General features: G+C 38.6%; 1 protein-coding gene across 1 annotated transcript in view; it reads left to right on the top strand.

Annotated features, from left to right (window-relative positions):
- MANBA (mannosidase beta) overlaps positions 1–17207 on the top strand; it is a 57313-nt gene that overhangs the window by 36394 nt on the left and 3712 nt on the right. Inside the window, exons 10-15 of the mRNA XM_009273556.2 lie at positions 2305–2391; positions 3415–3582; positions 6252–6470; positions 7980–8144; positions 9836–9980; positions 16060–16202. Coding sequence (XP_009271831.1) covers positions 2305–2391; positions 3415–3582; positions 6252–6470; positions 7980–8144; positions 9836–9980; positions 16060–16202 — 927 coding nt within the window. The remainder of the gene's footprint in view (positions 1–2304; positions 2392–3414; positions 3583–6251; positions 6471–7979; positions 8145–9835; positions 9981–16059; positions 16203–17207) is intronic.

Here is a 17207-nt window from a genome sequence, read left to right as displayed (position 1 = left end):
GCTGAGGGACTGGTACTAGTGATGTCACTTAATGCAGGAAGATGTTTACACTATGATGATGAGCATGATAGAAGAACTTCTGTGGACTGTAGGCATCAACAGGGACTTGCAACACTCAGTCAAATAGTTGTGAAACAAGTAGTGCATGGGAGGGGGGTTATTCACAAGATCAAATAATATTTTTTCCACAGCAGCCAGCCCTGTAGCTGTGTTTAGGGCTTAGTCATGTGAGAATAGCTCTGCTGAAGAATCTGAGTGCTTGACTACATGCCCCAGATAGAGAGCAAAGGCCTTGCAGTCTGACCTCAATGAGGATTTAAGGCCTGCTGTATTTGAGTTTTGTCATTTCAGCCACCTCCGAGTTATCAAAACACCGAAGAAGGTAGTCATGCTTTTCTCTGCTGTGGAAATGGATTTTATTTCTTTTAAAAGTATTTTCTCCTTTATAGCAATAGCTGAGAAGGTTTGGGGTTTTTTTGGTTCAAACTTTTTAAACAAAAATATTTCACTTGGCCTGAAGCCAAGCATGGAAGGCCTTATTCAAAGGGCCATTTTGAACAAGCTATAATTGAGTATAAGTGTAGCTGTAAGGGGAACACCTGCTGCAAGCACTGATAATCCTAGATGAGTGCCTTTGATTATATGAGCTTGGAGGCACATGTTAATAAGTTTTGATGAAATAGTGACTAGATGAGTGAAGGCCAAGTTGCATCTGGTATTAAAATCCCAAGAAGTGTGTTTGGTCTTACTCTACAGCATAAAAAGCAGGGAAACAGAATTGATACCTTCTGCTGTGTGTGCTTGAAAAAAATAAAACTTACATCTATTTTAGTCATCTGAATGAATGCCCTGATTTTCAGGGCTTCTGAGCACTTACAGTTCTTTCATTTTTGACACGAGACACCTAAGTAGGCCACTTAGATCTGTGCCTGTACAGTGCTTAGTGCAAGATTTAGATCTTATTTAGCAGCCAAAATAGCAAGTAGATGCAGAAAACCAGACCCTTATTTTGGAGGGGGTGGTGCTGAAGGCTTTTGGTTTTGTTTCTTCTGATGGTCTTGCAAAGGCTTAAAAGTGCATTAGAGTCAAACTGTGCTTAAGGAAAAACGGTGATAGCTCACCGAGGGAAATTGCGGGAGAAAGTTTCTTTCAATAGAGAGTTTTGACTCTACACAGTCACTGAAGGATTCTGAGTGATTCTTCAGCAATAGCTTTGCTTTTTTTGTGCAGTGCTAGGAGTGTAACAATTATCAATGGATCCATTACCTCCCACTGTCCTGTTTCCTATCTTCAGTTTTTTTAGGGAATGTGTGCTGAAAAGAGTCATGGAAAAGCATGTTCTCATACAATTGCATTTTCCTTGCAGTGAGGAGCTGGTCTGTCTCTCTCTGTTGTTTATGTAGTATGGTGTGCAGAAAAGTGCAGTCTCCTACAGACTCTTTTGGGTTAATGTGCTCCTTGAAGAGATCTTTCCATTAACATTTGAGATAGTCTATCAGGAGTCTCAAAGTTACAGCAATTTAAAAAACAGAACAGGAAAAGCAAGAAATCTTACCCATCTCACTGGGCTTCTTCCTTTCCCCTTTTTTGTAATTCTTCGCCTTCAAGGTGCAAATGGAGTTCATTGTTGAATTGGAAGGCTTGCTGTTCTCTAGTGGTATCTACTTGATCTTTCTTTGAAGAGAAGGATCACTGTGGTGTTAGAGGATCTAGTTTGTTTCTTCCCTTCTTACTGGGTAAGATTTGCTCTTTTTAAGATCAGTTGGCGCATTTGGTATGGAAGTGTTTTGTTAACACGTACACTTGAACATCTGTTAAGTGTGCTCAATACCACATCAGAAGAATTACTGTCTCTTTTCAATAAGTAATGGGGATTTCGTGTTACACCTGCAAAGTAGTAAATACAACATTGTTCTGTTCAGCTGGAGATTGCCCCACGTTCACATTTGAGCAGTGCATGGGTCCTAATTATTCCGTTGAAACTTATTGAACTCCATCTACTGAGCAATATTCTACTCATCAGTGAAGGCTGTCAGGATCTGATTCCTAAGGGTAAATATTTTGTAACTCTGAGGAAAACCACAGTGGAGTGTGCACATACTGAACCCCATGGAGGATGTAATTGTTTTGGTGGTACTTTCCAAGAATAACAAATAGAACATTTCAGTTTAATTCTTTTTGGGATAAATAAATAACTTCTGTCTGAACAAAGGATTGTGCATCCCAATAACCAAAGATTTTTCAAGTATGTAAAATTATTTGCTAACAGATTTTTTTTTTTATTTTCTTTCCTTTTCCCTGTAGATTTGGCAGGATTTTATGTTTGCATGTGCACTATATCCAACTGACCAGAATTATTTAGAATCTGTAAGAGCAGAAGTTTCTCATCAGGTATTTTGTCTGTGTGTCAAAGCTCTATTTCCCATTACCTATTTTTGATTGACTGGCTTGTCGTGGTTTAACCTCAGTTGGCAACTGAGCACCACGCAGCCGCTTGCTCACTCCCCCTGCCCCCATGGGATGGGGGAGAGAATTTGGAAGAGTAGAAGTGAGAAAACTCGTGGGTTGAGATAAAAACAGTTTAATAATTGAAATAAAATAAAATACTACTACTAGTAGTAATAATAATAGTCACATGGTATGGAATGTCCCTTTGGCCAGTTTGGGTCAGCTGTCCTGGCTGTGCCCCCTCCCAGCTTCTTGTGCACCTCCAGCCTTCTCAGTCGGTAGAGCATGGGAAGCTGAAAAGTCCTTGACTAGTGTAAGCATTACCTAGCAACAACTAAAACATCGGTGTGTTATCAACGTTATTCTCATACTAAATCCAAAACCCAGTACTATACCAGCTACTAGGAAGAAAACTAACTCTATCCCAGCCGAAACCGGGACACTGACTGTATAAGTTAGCTTTCCAAAAATGCTTATTTGGAAGTGTTCGTTAGTGTACTTTTATGTAGCAGACGCAAAATGTAACCTTGCTAAATCCTCTAACTTACTTGCAGGAGTAGTCAGTCAAACAGAGGTACAGGCCTTCCTCATATCCAAACTGCCCTCTTCTCAAGGATGTTTAAGAGCGTTCACTGAGAGTGAGCTCTAATGATTGCATCATGCCTTAGCACAGAATTTACCCTTCACATGTGGCTGAGTAGATGAGGATGGAGGTACACATGTGCATATGGTAGATATATGTCAGCCTATTAAAAGTTTGCCCCTCTGTAAGTGTGTATTACAAAAGTTTGAGCCTAGTGGAGAGCTGAGGGAATAGTGCAGATAAAACCAGGAATTGTGGGCTCAGCATGTGTAATATGCATGTGGAATTGTAATTTGAGTAGTAATAAAGTGATCTTATTTTTCTTATTTATTTTTAAGAGAAGTAATTTTGCTTGACTTCTGAAACTGTAAGTTGTATTTCAGGTAAGGCGTTTAAAATCCCATCCATCAATTATTCTGTGGAGTGGTAACAATGAAAACGAAGCAGCAATTGCAAGCAACTGGTTCTCCATACCTTATGCTGACAGAGAAGTCTATATCAAAGACTACGTGATGCTTTATGTGAAGAACATCCGAGAAATAGTTCTTACTGTAAGTGATCTCAAGAAACTGTAGGGGGATATGGCTTAGCAAAAGGTTTTAATGTTTGCAATTTAAGCAACTTGGGATTTCTTTTTTTTTTTTTTCTTTAAATCCTTTTGGGAAATGAAAAACAGCACATTATTGAGGAATTGCACTTTCCACTCTTGTAAACAACTCTCTGAACTCAAGGGTTATCCTCAAAGTAAAACAAACCAAAAAATAACTTACATCTTTAACACTTTATGATATGTAAAGGAAGACCTGAAAGTGTAGTGGATCTTGCTTCTTTTTTCCTTCCTATTTTTAATACCTCCACAAATGCCTTCACTTCCAGTGGCCAAAAATCAACTTGCCCATTAATTAATTAATCTAGATGATCAGATTTCCTTTATCCTGATTTTGTTGAAGGATACTGTAAGAAGGATTTAACAACCCTCAGGCCTTTCAATAGCAGCTGAAGAACTTAATAATGATGTTATTTCTTCAGTGTGCTCTTCCAGTATTTGACTTAAGTTTTTTGGCTTAAGCAGGTTGAACAAAATCTATGCTAAACATTGTCCTCATGCTGTGTAGTCATTATACTGTATGTTTTTGAAAAACAGACTATACGGTATTTTAAAGTATATGAAGGCAAAATAAAATATTTTGAGATAAGACTTAAACTGTGAGCATGCAGACCGGAAGCACCTGGAATCTGTGATGAAGTCGTCTGTGATTTGCTACTACCCATTTTGCACAGATTTTTTGTTTTATTTCTCCTCCTAAAGTGTTGCAGTTCTTCATTATTTAATGGAGTCTGCTTTTAACTAACTTCTATGTGTGTATGTAGAGTGAAATTGATGTAAAAGTCCCAAATTGATGTCACATAACTGTATAGGGATTAACAAACAACGCTTAAACCACAAGTGAGTATTCTAAACTCCCCTGTTAGCTAAGAGACAAAATGTTGCACGAGTTTTGTCCAGTTAGAACTTCCTTCTTCAACAAGAGCATGAGTTTTTGTTAACCTAAAAATGCTAGCGGCCTTTTCCTACCCAGTTATCCCTTGTACAGTATGATCTTATTGACTTCAAGGTATGATAATTTTAGTCTAATCTCTCTCCTTTTCAGGATGAGATACATTTCATGTTATGAGGCTCATGACCTGCTAAGACAGGCACTCGGTATGTAGGTGACAGCAATATTATTGCTTGTTATTTGAGGCTACTGGTATTGTCAGAGTAGTTGTACTCTGAGAATTTAGAATACCTTTCTACTGGAAAAGTTGAGATATGAGGAAACAATAAAAATGAGGCCAGGTTTGAAAGAACCTGCTGAAAAGGATCCTGCTCTTGAGGGCAGTTGTGCATTCTAAATGGTAAAGGTGTCTTATATTCCTGCTTAACATCTTGATTCTATATTTCTATACTTCAGTTAGGTTTTTTGGAACTGAGTTGTTTGTAAAGGTATGCTGTGGTGTTTCTGTCATTAGCTACATGAGTTGGATGGCCAGTGCATGTGCAGCAAAGTGAGGTGTTCTGGCTTGATACTGTTTTTTAGTTACAGTTCACTTGTGCAGCACTGCTGTCCAAGATGGACCCTCTTTTATTTTAAACCCGTAGAATAACTATGTTGAGTGCCAGAAGGAACCATACAGTGAAATAATTTCAGGTCCTGTGTAATACAAGCCAGATGAGGAAACCTGTAACTACTAGCAGTACTGGACTGTATAACTTAAAAAGACTTCTAGGTTTGAGGTAGGACTTCAGGGAATCCAGGATATCCTGTAGTAAATTGTTTCAGTTAATTATTAATTACTCATGTCAAAAAAAAAAAAAAAAAAAGGGAGGGGGGAACGGGACTATTTCTTAAAGCACATGTCTAAGTGCTTTGCTGTACTGGAGCCAATTGCTGAAACTTGTGACTGGTAGCTAACTCAGGCCTCTATCTTCCTACAAATAGGGTGCTAAATGAATTATACCTGCAAAAGGATTCCTTCAGTACTTTGTAGGGCACTGCTAAAAGATTTAGTATACTAAATCTACTGAGGCTATAAATAAAGGCAGCTCTGAACAATTTGAAGTGTAACCCTTCTTTATAGTCTCATCTAGCTTAACATGCAGAGCCAGCCAAAATGACAATAACCTGCAATGCTACCGTGCAAGCATTAGTAGCAGAATACCTTGGCTTTGTTAGGACTAAATTTAGGTGACTACTTAATAAGAAAGGGGAAAATCATGGCCTTGTACCTACAAAAACACTGCAAAAGTAATGATTTTCCATAAAGAAGTCACAGTACTCAAAATATTAATGTTCCTTGAGTTTATTTTTCATGAGGCACACTTTAAATAGCTTTCATTAAGAATTTAGAAGCATATAAAGATAGAAAATCTCTTGATGTGAGGAGAGAATCCCTTAGAACAGCAGAGCAAGCAATATCATGCCCAGCTGTCCTCCAAGAACATAAATAAGAAGCTAATTAAGCAAGTAAAGATGATGAATATCAGGACACAAAGGGGAATGTTTCCTAGGTGGTGACTCAGAAATTTGGAGAAGGCATGTTCTCCCCCCCTCCCCCACCCCCCTTTCAAAATGTGGTCTATGTATTCAGATGATAAAAGCCAATCACTTTTTGAGGGGGTTGTGTTTTGTTTGTTGTTTTGTGGTTTTGGTTTTTGTTTTTTTTTTTTAAATCCCAGGAAGATAAGAGTCGTCCTTTTATTGCATCCAGTCCCACCAATGGCTTGGAGTCAGTTAAAGAAGGTTGGCTCTCCCAGAATCCTTATGATACCCATTATGGTGACACTCACTTTTATGACTACAGCAATGATTGCTGGAACTGGACAGTGTATCCTAAAACTCGTTTTGCTTCAGAATATGGATTTCAATCCTGGCCTTCCTTCAGTACAATCGAAAAGGTAAGGCTGGGCTTCTACACCTTACTGTCCCCTCTGCTCTTATTTAGTGAGGGCAATGAGTCTCTTCCCAACAAACTACAGCATCCAAACTGTAGTTGGGATAATAAATTGTTAGGTGTGGTACGGCACAGGTGGGATAGGGGTATGTACTGGTGTGGAAGGAGGGATGAAACGGGACTGTTTCCCTCCTTAGTGTTCAATATATTTACCTTGATGTTGCAAGAGGAACCAAGTTTAGATGAGAGACTATTATGACACTCTTAATTTTAATAGTAATTCTATTTAATATATAGCTTAGTAATATTGCCTAACATCTGTTTCCTTTTGCTGTGTCTAACGATATGTGTTCATTTAGAAACAGAAGAAACATGACAAATGCTGAATTGTGCTGAATTCTAAAACGTATTGATTTTTATCATTTTTACCAATTTCTTTTACTTAAATAATTTGTTTCTTTACGTATTGCATGTAAGAGGATTTGGTTTTGTCTCCTGTTAAATTTAGATATTGTATATTCTATCTTATTTATCCAGTTGGAGCAGAGACATATCATGCTGTTTGTCCATTTGTTCAGCGAGAGATGAATATCATGTTGATACTCGTGCATGATTTTTATCATTTTTACCAATTTCTTTTACTTAAATAATTTGTTTCTTTACGTATTGCATGTAAGAGGATTTGGTTTTGTCTCCTGTTAAATTTAGATATTGTATATTCTATCTTATTTATCCAGTTGGAGCAGAGACATATCATGCTGTTTGTCCATTTGTTCAGCGAGAGATGAATATCATGTTGATACTCGTGCATGTAACTAAAAGGAGTTCAAAATGTTCCTTTCAATTTGCTGGGCAAAGTATATTATCTGAGACATAATCAGTGCATTCATCCATATTAATAACGATGAAAATTATTCAATCCAGCCTAAAAAGGAACAAATTTAAATAAAAAGCTTTTATAGAGATTGTAATTACAGTGAAAGCTCGACAATAATAACTGTATGAGCTATGCTGCATTGTTGTCCTTAGTTGAAAAAAAAACTGTTTCATGATAATTTGTTTTCAGAGGCATGTTTTGAAAATATACTTTATTAGAATTTATAGCCTACTAACTTCTATAACTTTTATGCCTAAATGTGTTTAACCTAGAGTACATTCTTCCATCTTAATCTAGGATGTTTCTGATTTACTATCAATGCAAGCAAATCTCTGAGGTCCCTTGGCCAAACTGAATCTTAGGACAAATAAGTTAAATGCCATTGAGCCAAAAGTTGCTCTTCTGCGTTCAACAGCAATGTCCGTTTTCATTTATTTGTACAAGGAGTATAAGCAAAGGGTGTTATTGATTCAAAATCCTTGCATGACTGCATGAGGCACTATAGAAATATACTACCGATTTTAAAGGTTTTGGATGATGTCAGCAGGCTGTAATGGATATCCTTTCCTGAATATCCTGTCAGTCATTAAATGCGCATTTTGCCTTTTCTTTCTGATCTCTTGTGTTTTTTAAAAGGTTTCCTCCACTGAGGACTGGTCCTACACAAGCAATTTTTCTCTCCATCGACAACACCATGAAAATGGCAATGATCAGATGCTTCAACAGATTGGGCATCATTTCAAGCTTCCCCAGAGCACAGATCCCATAAAGAAGTTCAAAGATATGATTTACCTCACTCAGGTAACAGTGATGTCTCCAATATGAGTAGCTGTCAATACTTGTTCCGTTAGATACTGTCAGTGGTTAAAACTGGGCCTATTCTGTTCAGTCATACAGAAAGTTTCTGCACTGAAGCATTGGAGAGTCCAGTTTAATTTGGAACTAGCTTGTCTCTCGTTTATTGGAGAGAGACTCCAATTTTCATCATAGAAGGGCTGGAATACTTCTCGGGGAATTTCCCAGAACCTGGCTCAATTGGGAGAAAGTCTGGCTGCGTGTGCTACCTTGGTCCCCTGTCCACTCGTGAAGCTGGCTGGGGGTGCAGGGATATGCTGGCCTTCCGTGATATGCAATTATTCCTAGTGCTACACTGTTACTCCCTGTTCCAGGGTGGGTATGTTTTCCTCTTCGTGTGCCCCCTGTAGGCTTACTGCTTTGATTTTTGCCACAAGGAGTCCATGAGCTTTTGAAACAGGATTGTTTCTGGAGAATGCAGTTCTCTATGCATGAGATTATTAGTAGCTTTTATTTTGTTATGGACTGAGATATTGATATTTTAGAGAATCTATTTTGTTTTTTTTTCAAATCAGTAGGTTATATGTTGCTCTTCATTCGTAGTAGTTTACCTCATGCTTATTGCTTTCTTCGTGATTTCTATGTGAATTTTAAGTGACGTTAAGTAACTTTTTAATGCTATTAGGCAAGTTTAAAGTGCTGCTACTTTTTGTTGTGTTCCAAGAATTTCAGAAACACTCTTGATGGGAATAACTGCAAATTCGCTAAGTTTTTTTATGTTTGAGAACTGTCAGCAAGTTTTATATAAAAACAAAACAGCTGGAGAACTCTAGGCACTGATGACAAGAGAACAAGGATAGATGATGCTAGTGAAAACAGGGGTAAAACTTGCGCAGTGAGGTCCTGACTCAAAAAACTATGAGAGTTTCTGCAGGGTTAAGTCTGTCAGGGCCTTATTAACAGGTTAAACAATTTAAGAGTGCAGATATAAGGATAGCAAAAAGGAGTAAACTTGGCTCTAGTGGTTAACTAGAAGTGTTATCTTTACCTTTTGAGCTGTCCTAAAGAATAACTTTTTCCTTTATTTTGAGACTTTCTTTTAATAGCTCCCCAGCCTAGTAATATACTTTGTGAAGAAAATAACAGGCTGTTTGGCTTCTATTGAGAACTTGGTCAATGAAAAGTTCTGAAAAGTGTTTTTTAAAGACAAGGTGGGGAAGGAGAGAAGAAGTGAGAGTGCAGGTGAAAAAAGGTTGCTCTTTCAGTGCACCATTTTGACTGTATACTGAGAATGTGTTATATGTTCAGACTATAGGGATGTGGACATCATGGTAATGTATACTGGAGGTGGTGCAGCATAATGTCATTTTTCTTTCCCTTGTCTTCCATTTGCCTTTCAAAGACTCTGTTGCCCAGTGATCTTCACTGGATGGAAGGCAGGAAGGTAGCCCCTCCAGAGTTTCTCTAAAGACACTGCTTGTAAAGCTGTTGGGAGCTGCTAGGAATAGATCTTCTTCAAGCAGAGGCCCACTGCGCTGCAGGTGTATACTCTTGAAGGCTCAAGTTTAAAGTTATGTGCCGTTGCTGTGAAGTCTGTGTTGTATGTTAATATATACACGCATGCTTTGAAAGTAAAGTAAAATAGAAAATACAACACACCAAAAATATTTTTTTTTTTTATGTGTTTGTTGACTAAGGTGATGCAGGCTCAGTGTATAAAGACAGAAACTGAATTCTATCGTTTTAGTCAAAGTGAAATAATCAAGGGAGAAGGACACACAATGGGAGCTCTGTACTGGCAACTCAATGACATTTGGCAGGCACCTTCATGGGCTTCCTTGGGTAAGTTTTTTGTGACAGTCTGGTAAAAAGCACCAACTGTCAGTTTTGTTTTGTTTTCCTCATCTGGAAGTATAAATAAGAAGTATGGTTCTGCTCTCTCTCTTGGGCAACTTTGCAAACTTTGAACATGTTTCTGTCCATCCTTTAGAAATGCTTTCCAGAAAAGTGTTTTTCAGGATCATCCTAATAGTCTGTGAAAGTGGAAGAGGGTAAAGAACACAGCAGTTCTTTTCCTATGGAAGTTTTGCTGTTTAAGTTCAGATTTAGCAGCCACCAACTCTTACCCTTGTTTTAGCAAGATTTAGTTTAGAGAAGTTAAAATCATATGTAACTCCTAATTTCTTAAAAATACATTTTTTCATTTAAGCAGTATTCTCATTTCTCCCAAGAAAATAATAGCATTGAAGCCAGACAAAGCTGCCTATTAGGAAGCAGTGATGGTTAAGACTGAGGGCACAACCCCCTTGTGAAGTAAACTTTCAACTATCCTAGCTTTCCTAATGTAGAGCTGGATCTTCCTGAAACTGTGTGATACATCATCCAGGTTTTTCCAGAGAAATTTTGCATTTTTTGCAAGTTTAATTCTTTTAAAATTAGAAAGATCAATTCTTCTAAGATTGGAGACTGCTAAGAAATTCTGTTTCCAAAAGGGCCTGTCCTAGAAATCCCTGATGATATTTTTTGGCTCAGCTGTACAGATGCATGTATGTATCCAGCCACCCTGGGTGAGAATGGACAGAGAGGGAGCTAGTGGGCTAGGAGGGTAAGAAGGAGCACCCATGTATAATTATACTTTCCATAATCCCAACAAATTTGGTTGATTTTGTTCCCCCTGCCCCCCATGGTAAAATGATCAAAACCTCTCCCTTCAGTAGGCAGTAGTGCACTGTCAAAAAAACTACAGAACTGTGATTCTGTTCTGAGCAGGATGGGATTTAGTATGTAAAGGCTAGGCATCTAGATTTCTTCTGTCGTCAGTTGGGGGAGAGATGGTTATCTCCAGAGTGTGTGATTCATTGTGTCCTTAGCTGTCTAATAAGTGGGATGAATTATCTTCTCCATGCTGAATTTGATTTTCATAGATCTTCATATGACACCTCTCACCCAGCATAGCTTCTGAGAAGCTCTTTATAGGAGAAGATGACTAGCTGAGATTTGGTGTCTAACTTAGTGTCAGGTGAGGTGAATCACTCTTTGTGACTAAATTATTCTGTTAATATGCTATTTATGCACATGATATCTCCTTATATATATTTTTTCCTTTTAGAACACAAAAATGGAGTAATCGGACATAAGAGAGAAGTCACTTAGGCAGTAAGGAATAGGGGAGGAATGTGTGGTATGCGGGAATTGGCTGTATTTCAGGTTCTGAACGTTTTTGTCTAGAAGTCATTTTGAAATGGAGAAGCTGTTCTATGGCAGCCATATAGGACTTGGGTAGATTCTCTTTCAATTTTAGTTATTTCTCACATGTTCTGTTTTTGAAAATCTTTATTTAAGAATTTCATGTGTGAAGAAATATGAGTGAACTAGAAAAAGCTAAGAGTTAGTGTGAAGTTCTCAATCTGTCCTTAGAACAAAATGCTCTTTGGCCTTGCTTTAAAAAAATTAGCCGACCTCATCCTCCCCCTCTTTCTCTGGGGGAGGATGTCCCTCTTGTCCATCTCCCTTTTTCTTTTTGTTCTTTTTCTTTTGTGTGAAGTTCTCAATCTGTCCTTAGAACAAAATGCTCTTTGGCCTTGCTTTAAAAAAATTAGCCGACCTCATCCTCCCCCTCTTTCTCTGGGGGAGGATGTCCCTCTTGTCCATCTCCCTTTTTCTTTTTGTTCTTTTTTTCTTTTTTTTTTTCCCTTTATTCATCCAAGCAAAGTAACTGCAACCAACAAAGGAAAACAAACCAGTAGAAGAAACAGGCTATTTTATTTAAATGTTAAGGCAGCGGTCCGAGTATAATGCTCATCTTTCTGGACTTTCTAGACTTGTATTAGGAAATGGAATATCCCAATGTTAATTTTTATGATTCTAGCAATGGCTGATGCTCTTAGGCTTTAAGTATCTAAGGAGAAAAAGACGCTTGGAAAAATGTCTCTGTGTAAAGACAGGTGTATTGATAGATGAAGTGATTGTGGAGACTATAACCGTCGTCTTAAGTGCAGAGCTGACGTCATTGTAGAAAATATATCAAATACTTGAATTATTCATATGTTGTTGAAGTTAGTTTACAGAAAAGAAGCTCAGCAGAGATACAGCTGTCCCTTTGTTTGGTTCTATTCCCTCAGTGGAATGAGGAAAGGTTTAATATTCATTTAATTAGGCAGTGTGGTAGAGGGATTTTTGAAATGCTAATGGCTGAAATTATGCAAAACTTCAGAGAAATTAGTTTTATTTGCACTTCAAAAACACATTTCTGCATCTTGTTAGATGGCACAGTAGTATCACCAGTGAGTGCTTCTTATTTAAATCTGTTATTTCACAGAGAGCCATGGGGGGGGCTTACATAATTTCCCGTACAAAGCGGAAGTATTTCCTCATGAAGTGGGGAGGGAAGAAGGTAGCAAATGTTTCTCCTTTTAACTTACCTTTAAGATGTTTGCTTGGGATTGAATGGAAACACAGCACAGCACTCCTGTCATAGTATTTCTGCCTTCAGTTCAGAACTAAATAGCTTTTACCACAACTGGGTTTTGATTGTTAGCGCCTAGTTGTGGAGCCGGTTGTGCCATGTTGAATGCTTTAGCATCTATGCCATGTGTTTTGGTGAAGAGCGCTGTGATACACATGGCAATTTACCTCGCTCCCATACGTCACCTTGAGGTACCCAACTCGGTTGTCATGAGATTCCTTTGAACAGACAACTGGCTTTTATTGCAGGCTCAATATTTAGAGCCCCTGGTGAGCTGAAACCACAGGCTATTATGGAGAATAATAGATCTGAATTTATGAGACTGAGGTGAGGAAAGAACTAGCAGCATGTTTCTCAGGTTGCATTTAATGGTGTGAAGTGATTAATTTAAAATCCGTTCCAGGGAGAACTGTTTGCTCTCACTCCTGCTATCAGTGTGGAAGGCTTCAGGGAAGAGTCAGAAAAAAGGGTACTGGGGTCTCATTACAAACCTAATTTTAGTATCCTGTTCTGAAGTTTCATACCACAGAGAGTGCAGACCCCATGTTATTATCAGGAAAAAATTGGGGAACTTGGATTTAAGAATTCATTTAAATATGAGGGGAGGAGGAGAAAACCATCCCAGGGCTGTTTTAAATAACTTTTGTCTGTTGCCTTTGGGCATGCATGTCTGTAACAGGGAAGTTTAAGCCCAGAGATTTCTCACGATATCTACCTGATCTCCAGATTTCCTACATCCATTTTTGGGGCAGGGGGAGTATTTTATATGCCACTTGCCTATTTTTAAGTCAAGAAATGTGACTCTGGTCTTAAGAAAATCAAGAAAACAGATGAGCTGAAGAATATGGCTTTTCTTTTTTAAATCAGTGAGCTTCAGTTTTCTGTGCTGTCTGAAGTTACTTTGACAATTGTATTATCAAGATCCTGTTGCTGGAAAACTTATCTTTGGAAGACCCTTCCTGTGTGAAACTGCTCCAGCAGTTGAGCTTTGGTCTTCAGAATGGCTCTAGGTTTTGTGGGAAGGGAAATACCAACCTTAAAAAGCTGATCTGAGGTAAGCAGACTAGTGATATTTTCAAACATCCCAAAACACTAGCTGTAGTAGTTGAACCCTAGAATGAGTTTTGAAATGGTACAAACTTTTAAGTGTGTGGTTTGTTTGCTTTTGTTTGTTGTTTGGTTTTTTTTGTTTGTTTTTTTTCCCTGCGGAAGTGTAATGCCAAGTTTAGTCTGAGTTGTTTTCTCCACTGTACAGGTTTCTTAGGGATCTCTGTATCTGCTGCCTAGGTAGCAAACCTTCTCTCTCCCTCCACTGCAACATGGTTATGTAATCCAGTTGGAAATCAAGGCACAGCAGAAATTGAGGGTAGGGCCCATTCGAAGAGAAATGGGATTTTATATTACACTGAGTAACAGAAACTGCTCTACTTCAATTGCATTATTCATTTTCATATTTAAGGCATTTGAAGCCTAGATTTTCATCATGTAAATTAAGCTGAGTTAAAAATTCAAGTCAGCAGGCACAGAAACCTCAGCCCCTGCTGGGTAACTTGCCCAAGCTCGTGGTGGCCTCTGTCTGAGGCCTGCAGTGAGCAGCATCTCTTGCACTGACAATTGAAATTCCTGAGAGTCTTCTGGCAGTTCTGAGGGCTTCAGAGTGTTCAGCCTCTCCCAAAACCTGAGGTTAGGCGCAGTGCCCATTTCTCATACAAGGCCCATTGCTTTTATTTTTTAGATCAGATGCTGCCCCCCAGTTTACTCTGTTTCAGATAATCCATCCCCAATCCAAATCTCTCATCTTCTCAAGTTTCGTGACCCTGAAAAGTAATTTGTTAGCACTCCCTGTTTTTGGAGGAATTATCCATTAGACCACTGATGTTTCCTGCCAGGAATTGTCCTTGGAATGCAAGAACGTGGCTCCGTTCATATACTGAACAGCACCAATATGCTGAGTATGTTCATCAGTTTATGAACAGTCTGTCTGTCTTGAAGAAACTCAGCAGCCTCTCCTGAAGTTTTCTTTCAGACCTCATCTCTTCGGTTTGCTTCAATGCTATTAACTTGAATGTTGGTGGTGTTGGCGACAGTCTGATCTCAGCACAGTTGAATCTTGTATGGGTTTTCCAGGCAGATACGAGCTTTTCTTGTCTGTTCTCCAAGCTAGCTGGTTGTGAGCTTGTTGAAAGCAAGGTGACATGCAAGGTGCTAAGCTGGAGCTAATGCACTTTGCTCTCCGCAAAGTTCATTTGTGTCTATGTGGAGTGCAGGCAGAGCATGTTCAGGTCTGTCTGTGAAAGCCACAAACACACCCTTTAAAGACTACATCACTCTGGATGAAGTCCTTAATTATGACATGTTTGAAAGTGCTAAGAGCTTTGTACAAGCACCAAAACACACAGATGTAATTAGTTACAACAAAAACATTACTGGAAATATTTTTCAGCATCCCTGGACTTTAAACCTGTTGTATAAAACTAAGAGCCAGAAACAAGAATGAAACTGGTATCTGACTTTTCTTTCCTTACGAGATGGTGCAGCTGACTTGCTACTTCTTTTTAGTGCCATTTCAATGACTAGATAATGGTTGAGCAAAGACAGAGTTAAAATGCTGACAGTGGGTGCTAGATAGAAAATTAATAGAGAAAGAGATGGAAGCAGCTTCTCTTTTGAAATGGTTGTGTGGCAGTGTTGCATCTGGCAAATTTTTTTTTTTTTTTGGAGAGGACACAATGTTAGATGGCTTTTCCCATTTGTTAATGACAGACTTTCAAAGTATTAAAAGTACAGCTTTCCATTAAAGAGGCAAAGCGAACTGATTGGCATATAGCTGCGTCATGTATACTAACTCCCATAAAATAAGTGTTGTCTCTAGATCTTGGCAAATTCATTTTGCCTAACTCAGAGTTGTCTTTGGTTTGAGAAGTTGTTTTTTTGTCTTCGTTGCTATTGATGTTCCTCTAAGGAAGAACTGAAAGAGGAGGACTGAAAAAGGGGAAGAGAGTGCTTTGTGTAAGCATCAAAAATCAGACTCTGTCTCTTTACAGTGGTGGTAGTTTGTGGCAATGCCAGCGTATGTGTCTGGATTCTCAACAAAGATGCTCCAGCTGCTTGCTTATATGTGTGGTACGCTGTGTCAGTTTTGTTAATGTCACTTGTGTTTAAGGCTTTCTTTAACTGAATAACAGCATAGCAATGATAGGACCAACACTTACAAAATGTGATCTTTTGGTGAAGCTCAAAGAAAAGCTTGAAAGAGCATCAAATCCCTTCCAGAGCAGAGCCTTGCCTGGAAGAAAACAAGAGTAACTTCAGTCATTCTCTGCACCTGATACAGGTGAAAAACGGTGAAGGGCGATACTGTATTGCCATAGCAGGACCAGAGAGCACAGCAAGGGATTGTGTGCCAAGGCAATCTTGGATTCAATCTGAATCTTTCTTCCTTTTAACCCTTTTCAGAGTATGGTGGTAAGTGGAAACTGCTTCATTATTTTGCCCAGAACTTCTTTGCACCACTGTTGCCTGTGGCCTATGAAGACAAAGGTGTGTTGTATATTTACGGTGTCTCAGATCTTCACGTGGACCACAAGCTGACTTTGAGGGTAAGTGACACCTCTCTCGCCACTCTTGTGTCCCTCCCACAAAAATGTGAGAAGCTGAAGTGAGCACATCTTTGTATAGACAAGCTTCAGTAAGTCTATGCTCAAACACAATGAGGTGCAATTCTTGTCTTTAATCTTCTTAGGGGCAACATTATCCTTTATTATAGTAGCGTGTACTGCTTCGCAGAACAAGGAATTAATTGCCTTGCTTATAGCCTGTAGGTATAGGCCTGAAATTAACTATTCTGTTGAAATCTTAAAGAGATTGATGGTTAAATAGAACAAAGTGTGAAAAATGGTACCTCACTACTTAACAAAACTATTCCCTGGTTGGTTAGATCTAGATTAACTGACGAAGTTGCGGGGGGGGAAGGATTGTACCATTGCTTGCCAGTACTCGAACTACACCACTTTGGGAAAAAGAACTAGATTATTTTCTGAAATATTAACAGAACATCTAGGTGTACTTTAATTGTAAGGTCACCTATGCAATGTCACCATTTCACAATTGATGCCTTAACTGTATTCTGATAATGCTATAGAAACTGATAGGATTTCTTAGGCAGTATTTGGGCTGCTGAGTTGTCCTGTAGAACACAGTCTTCCTTTTCAATTTGTTACATTTTGTTGCTGTTAGTCACATGGCAACCAGATCCCAAATGAGTTTAGGGGCCATTTTGCACTGCAAGATATGATTCCTGACGTAAAGGGCGTCCCCATGTGAAAAGGCTGGGAAGGATGGAAAAATAGACCTGGAGACCTGGAATGACTCACTTAGTCATTTTGGAACTAGTAGTATGAGAGTGTCAATTCCTAGTTCACTGCTCTGTCTGGTGTGCTGCCATGAATTTTCAGATTTATAAGGTTACTTATATATAGCAATATATAGTATAGAAAATGGTTGCAATTTCTGTATAGTCGGTTCTTAGAGTAGGACTGCACTCAGACCAGAAATAAACAATTTCATTGAGTTATTGCAACAGGCTTAAATTCAGATTTTCTGAT

Source organism: Aptenodytes forsteri, unplaced genomic scaffold (genome assembly GCF_000699145.1).
Source record: "Aptenodytes forsteri isolate BGI_AS27 unplaced genomic scaffold, ASM69914v1 Scaffold93, whole genome shotgun sequence".
NCBI lineage: Eukaryota > Metazoa > Chordata > Aves > Sphenisciformes > Spheniscidae > Aptenodytes > Aptenodytes forsteri.
Note: the sequence above shows the minus strand (reverse complement) of the source record. Positions and strands in the feature narration are given on the sequence as shown.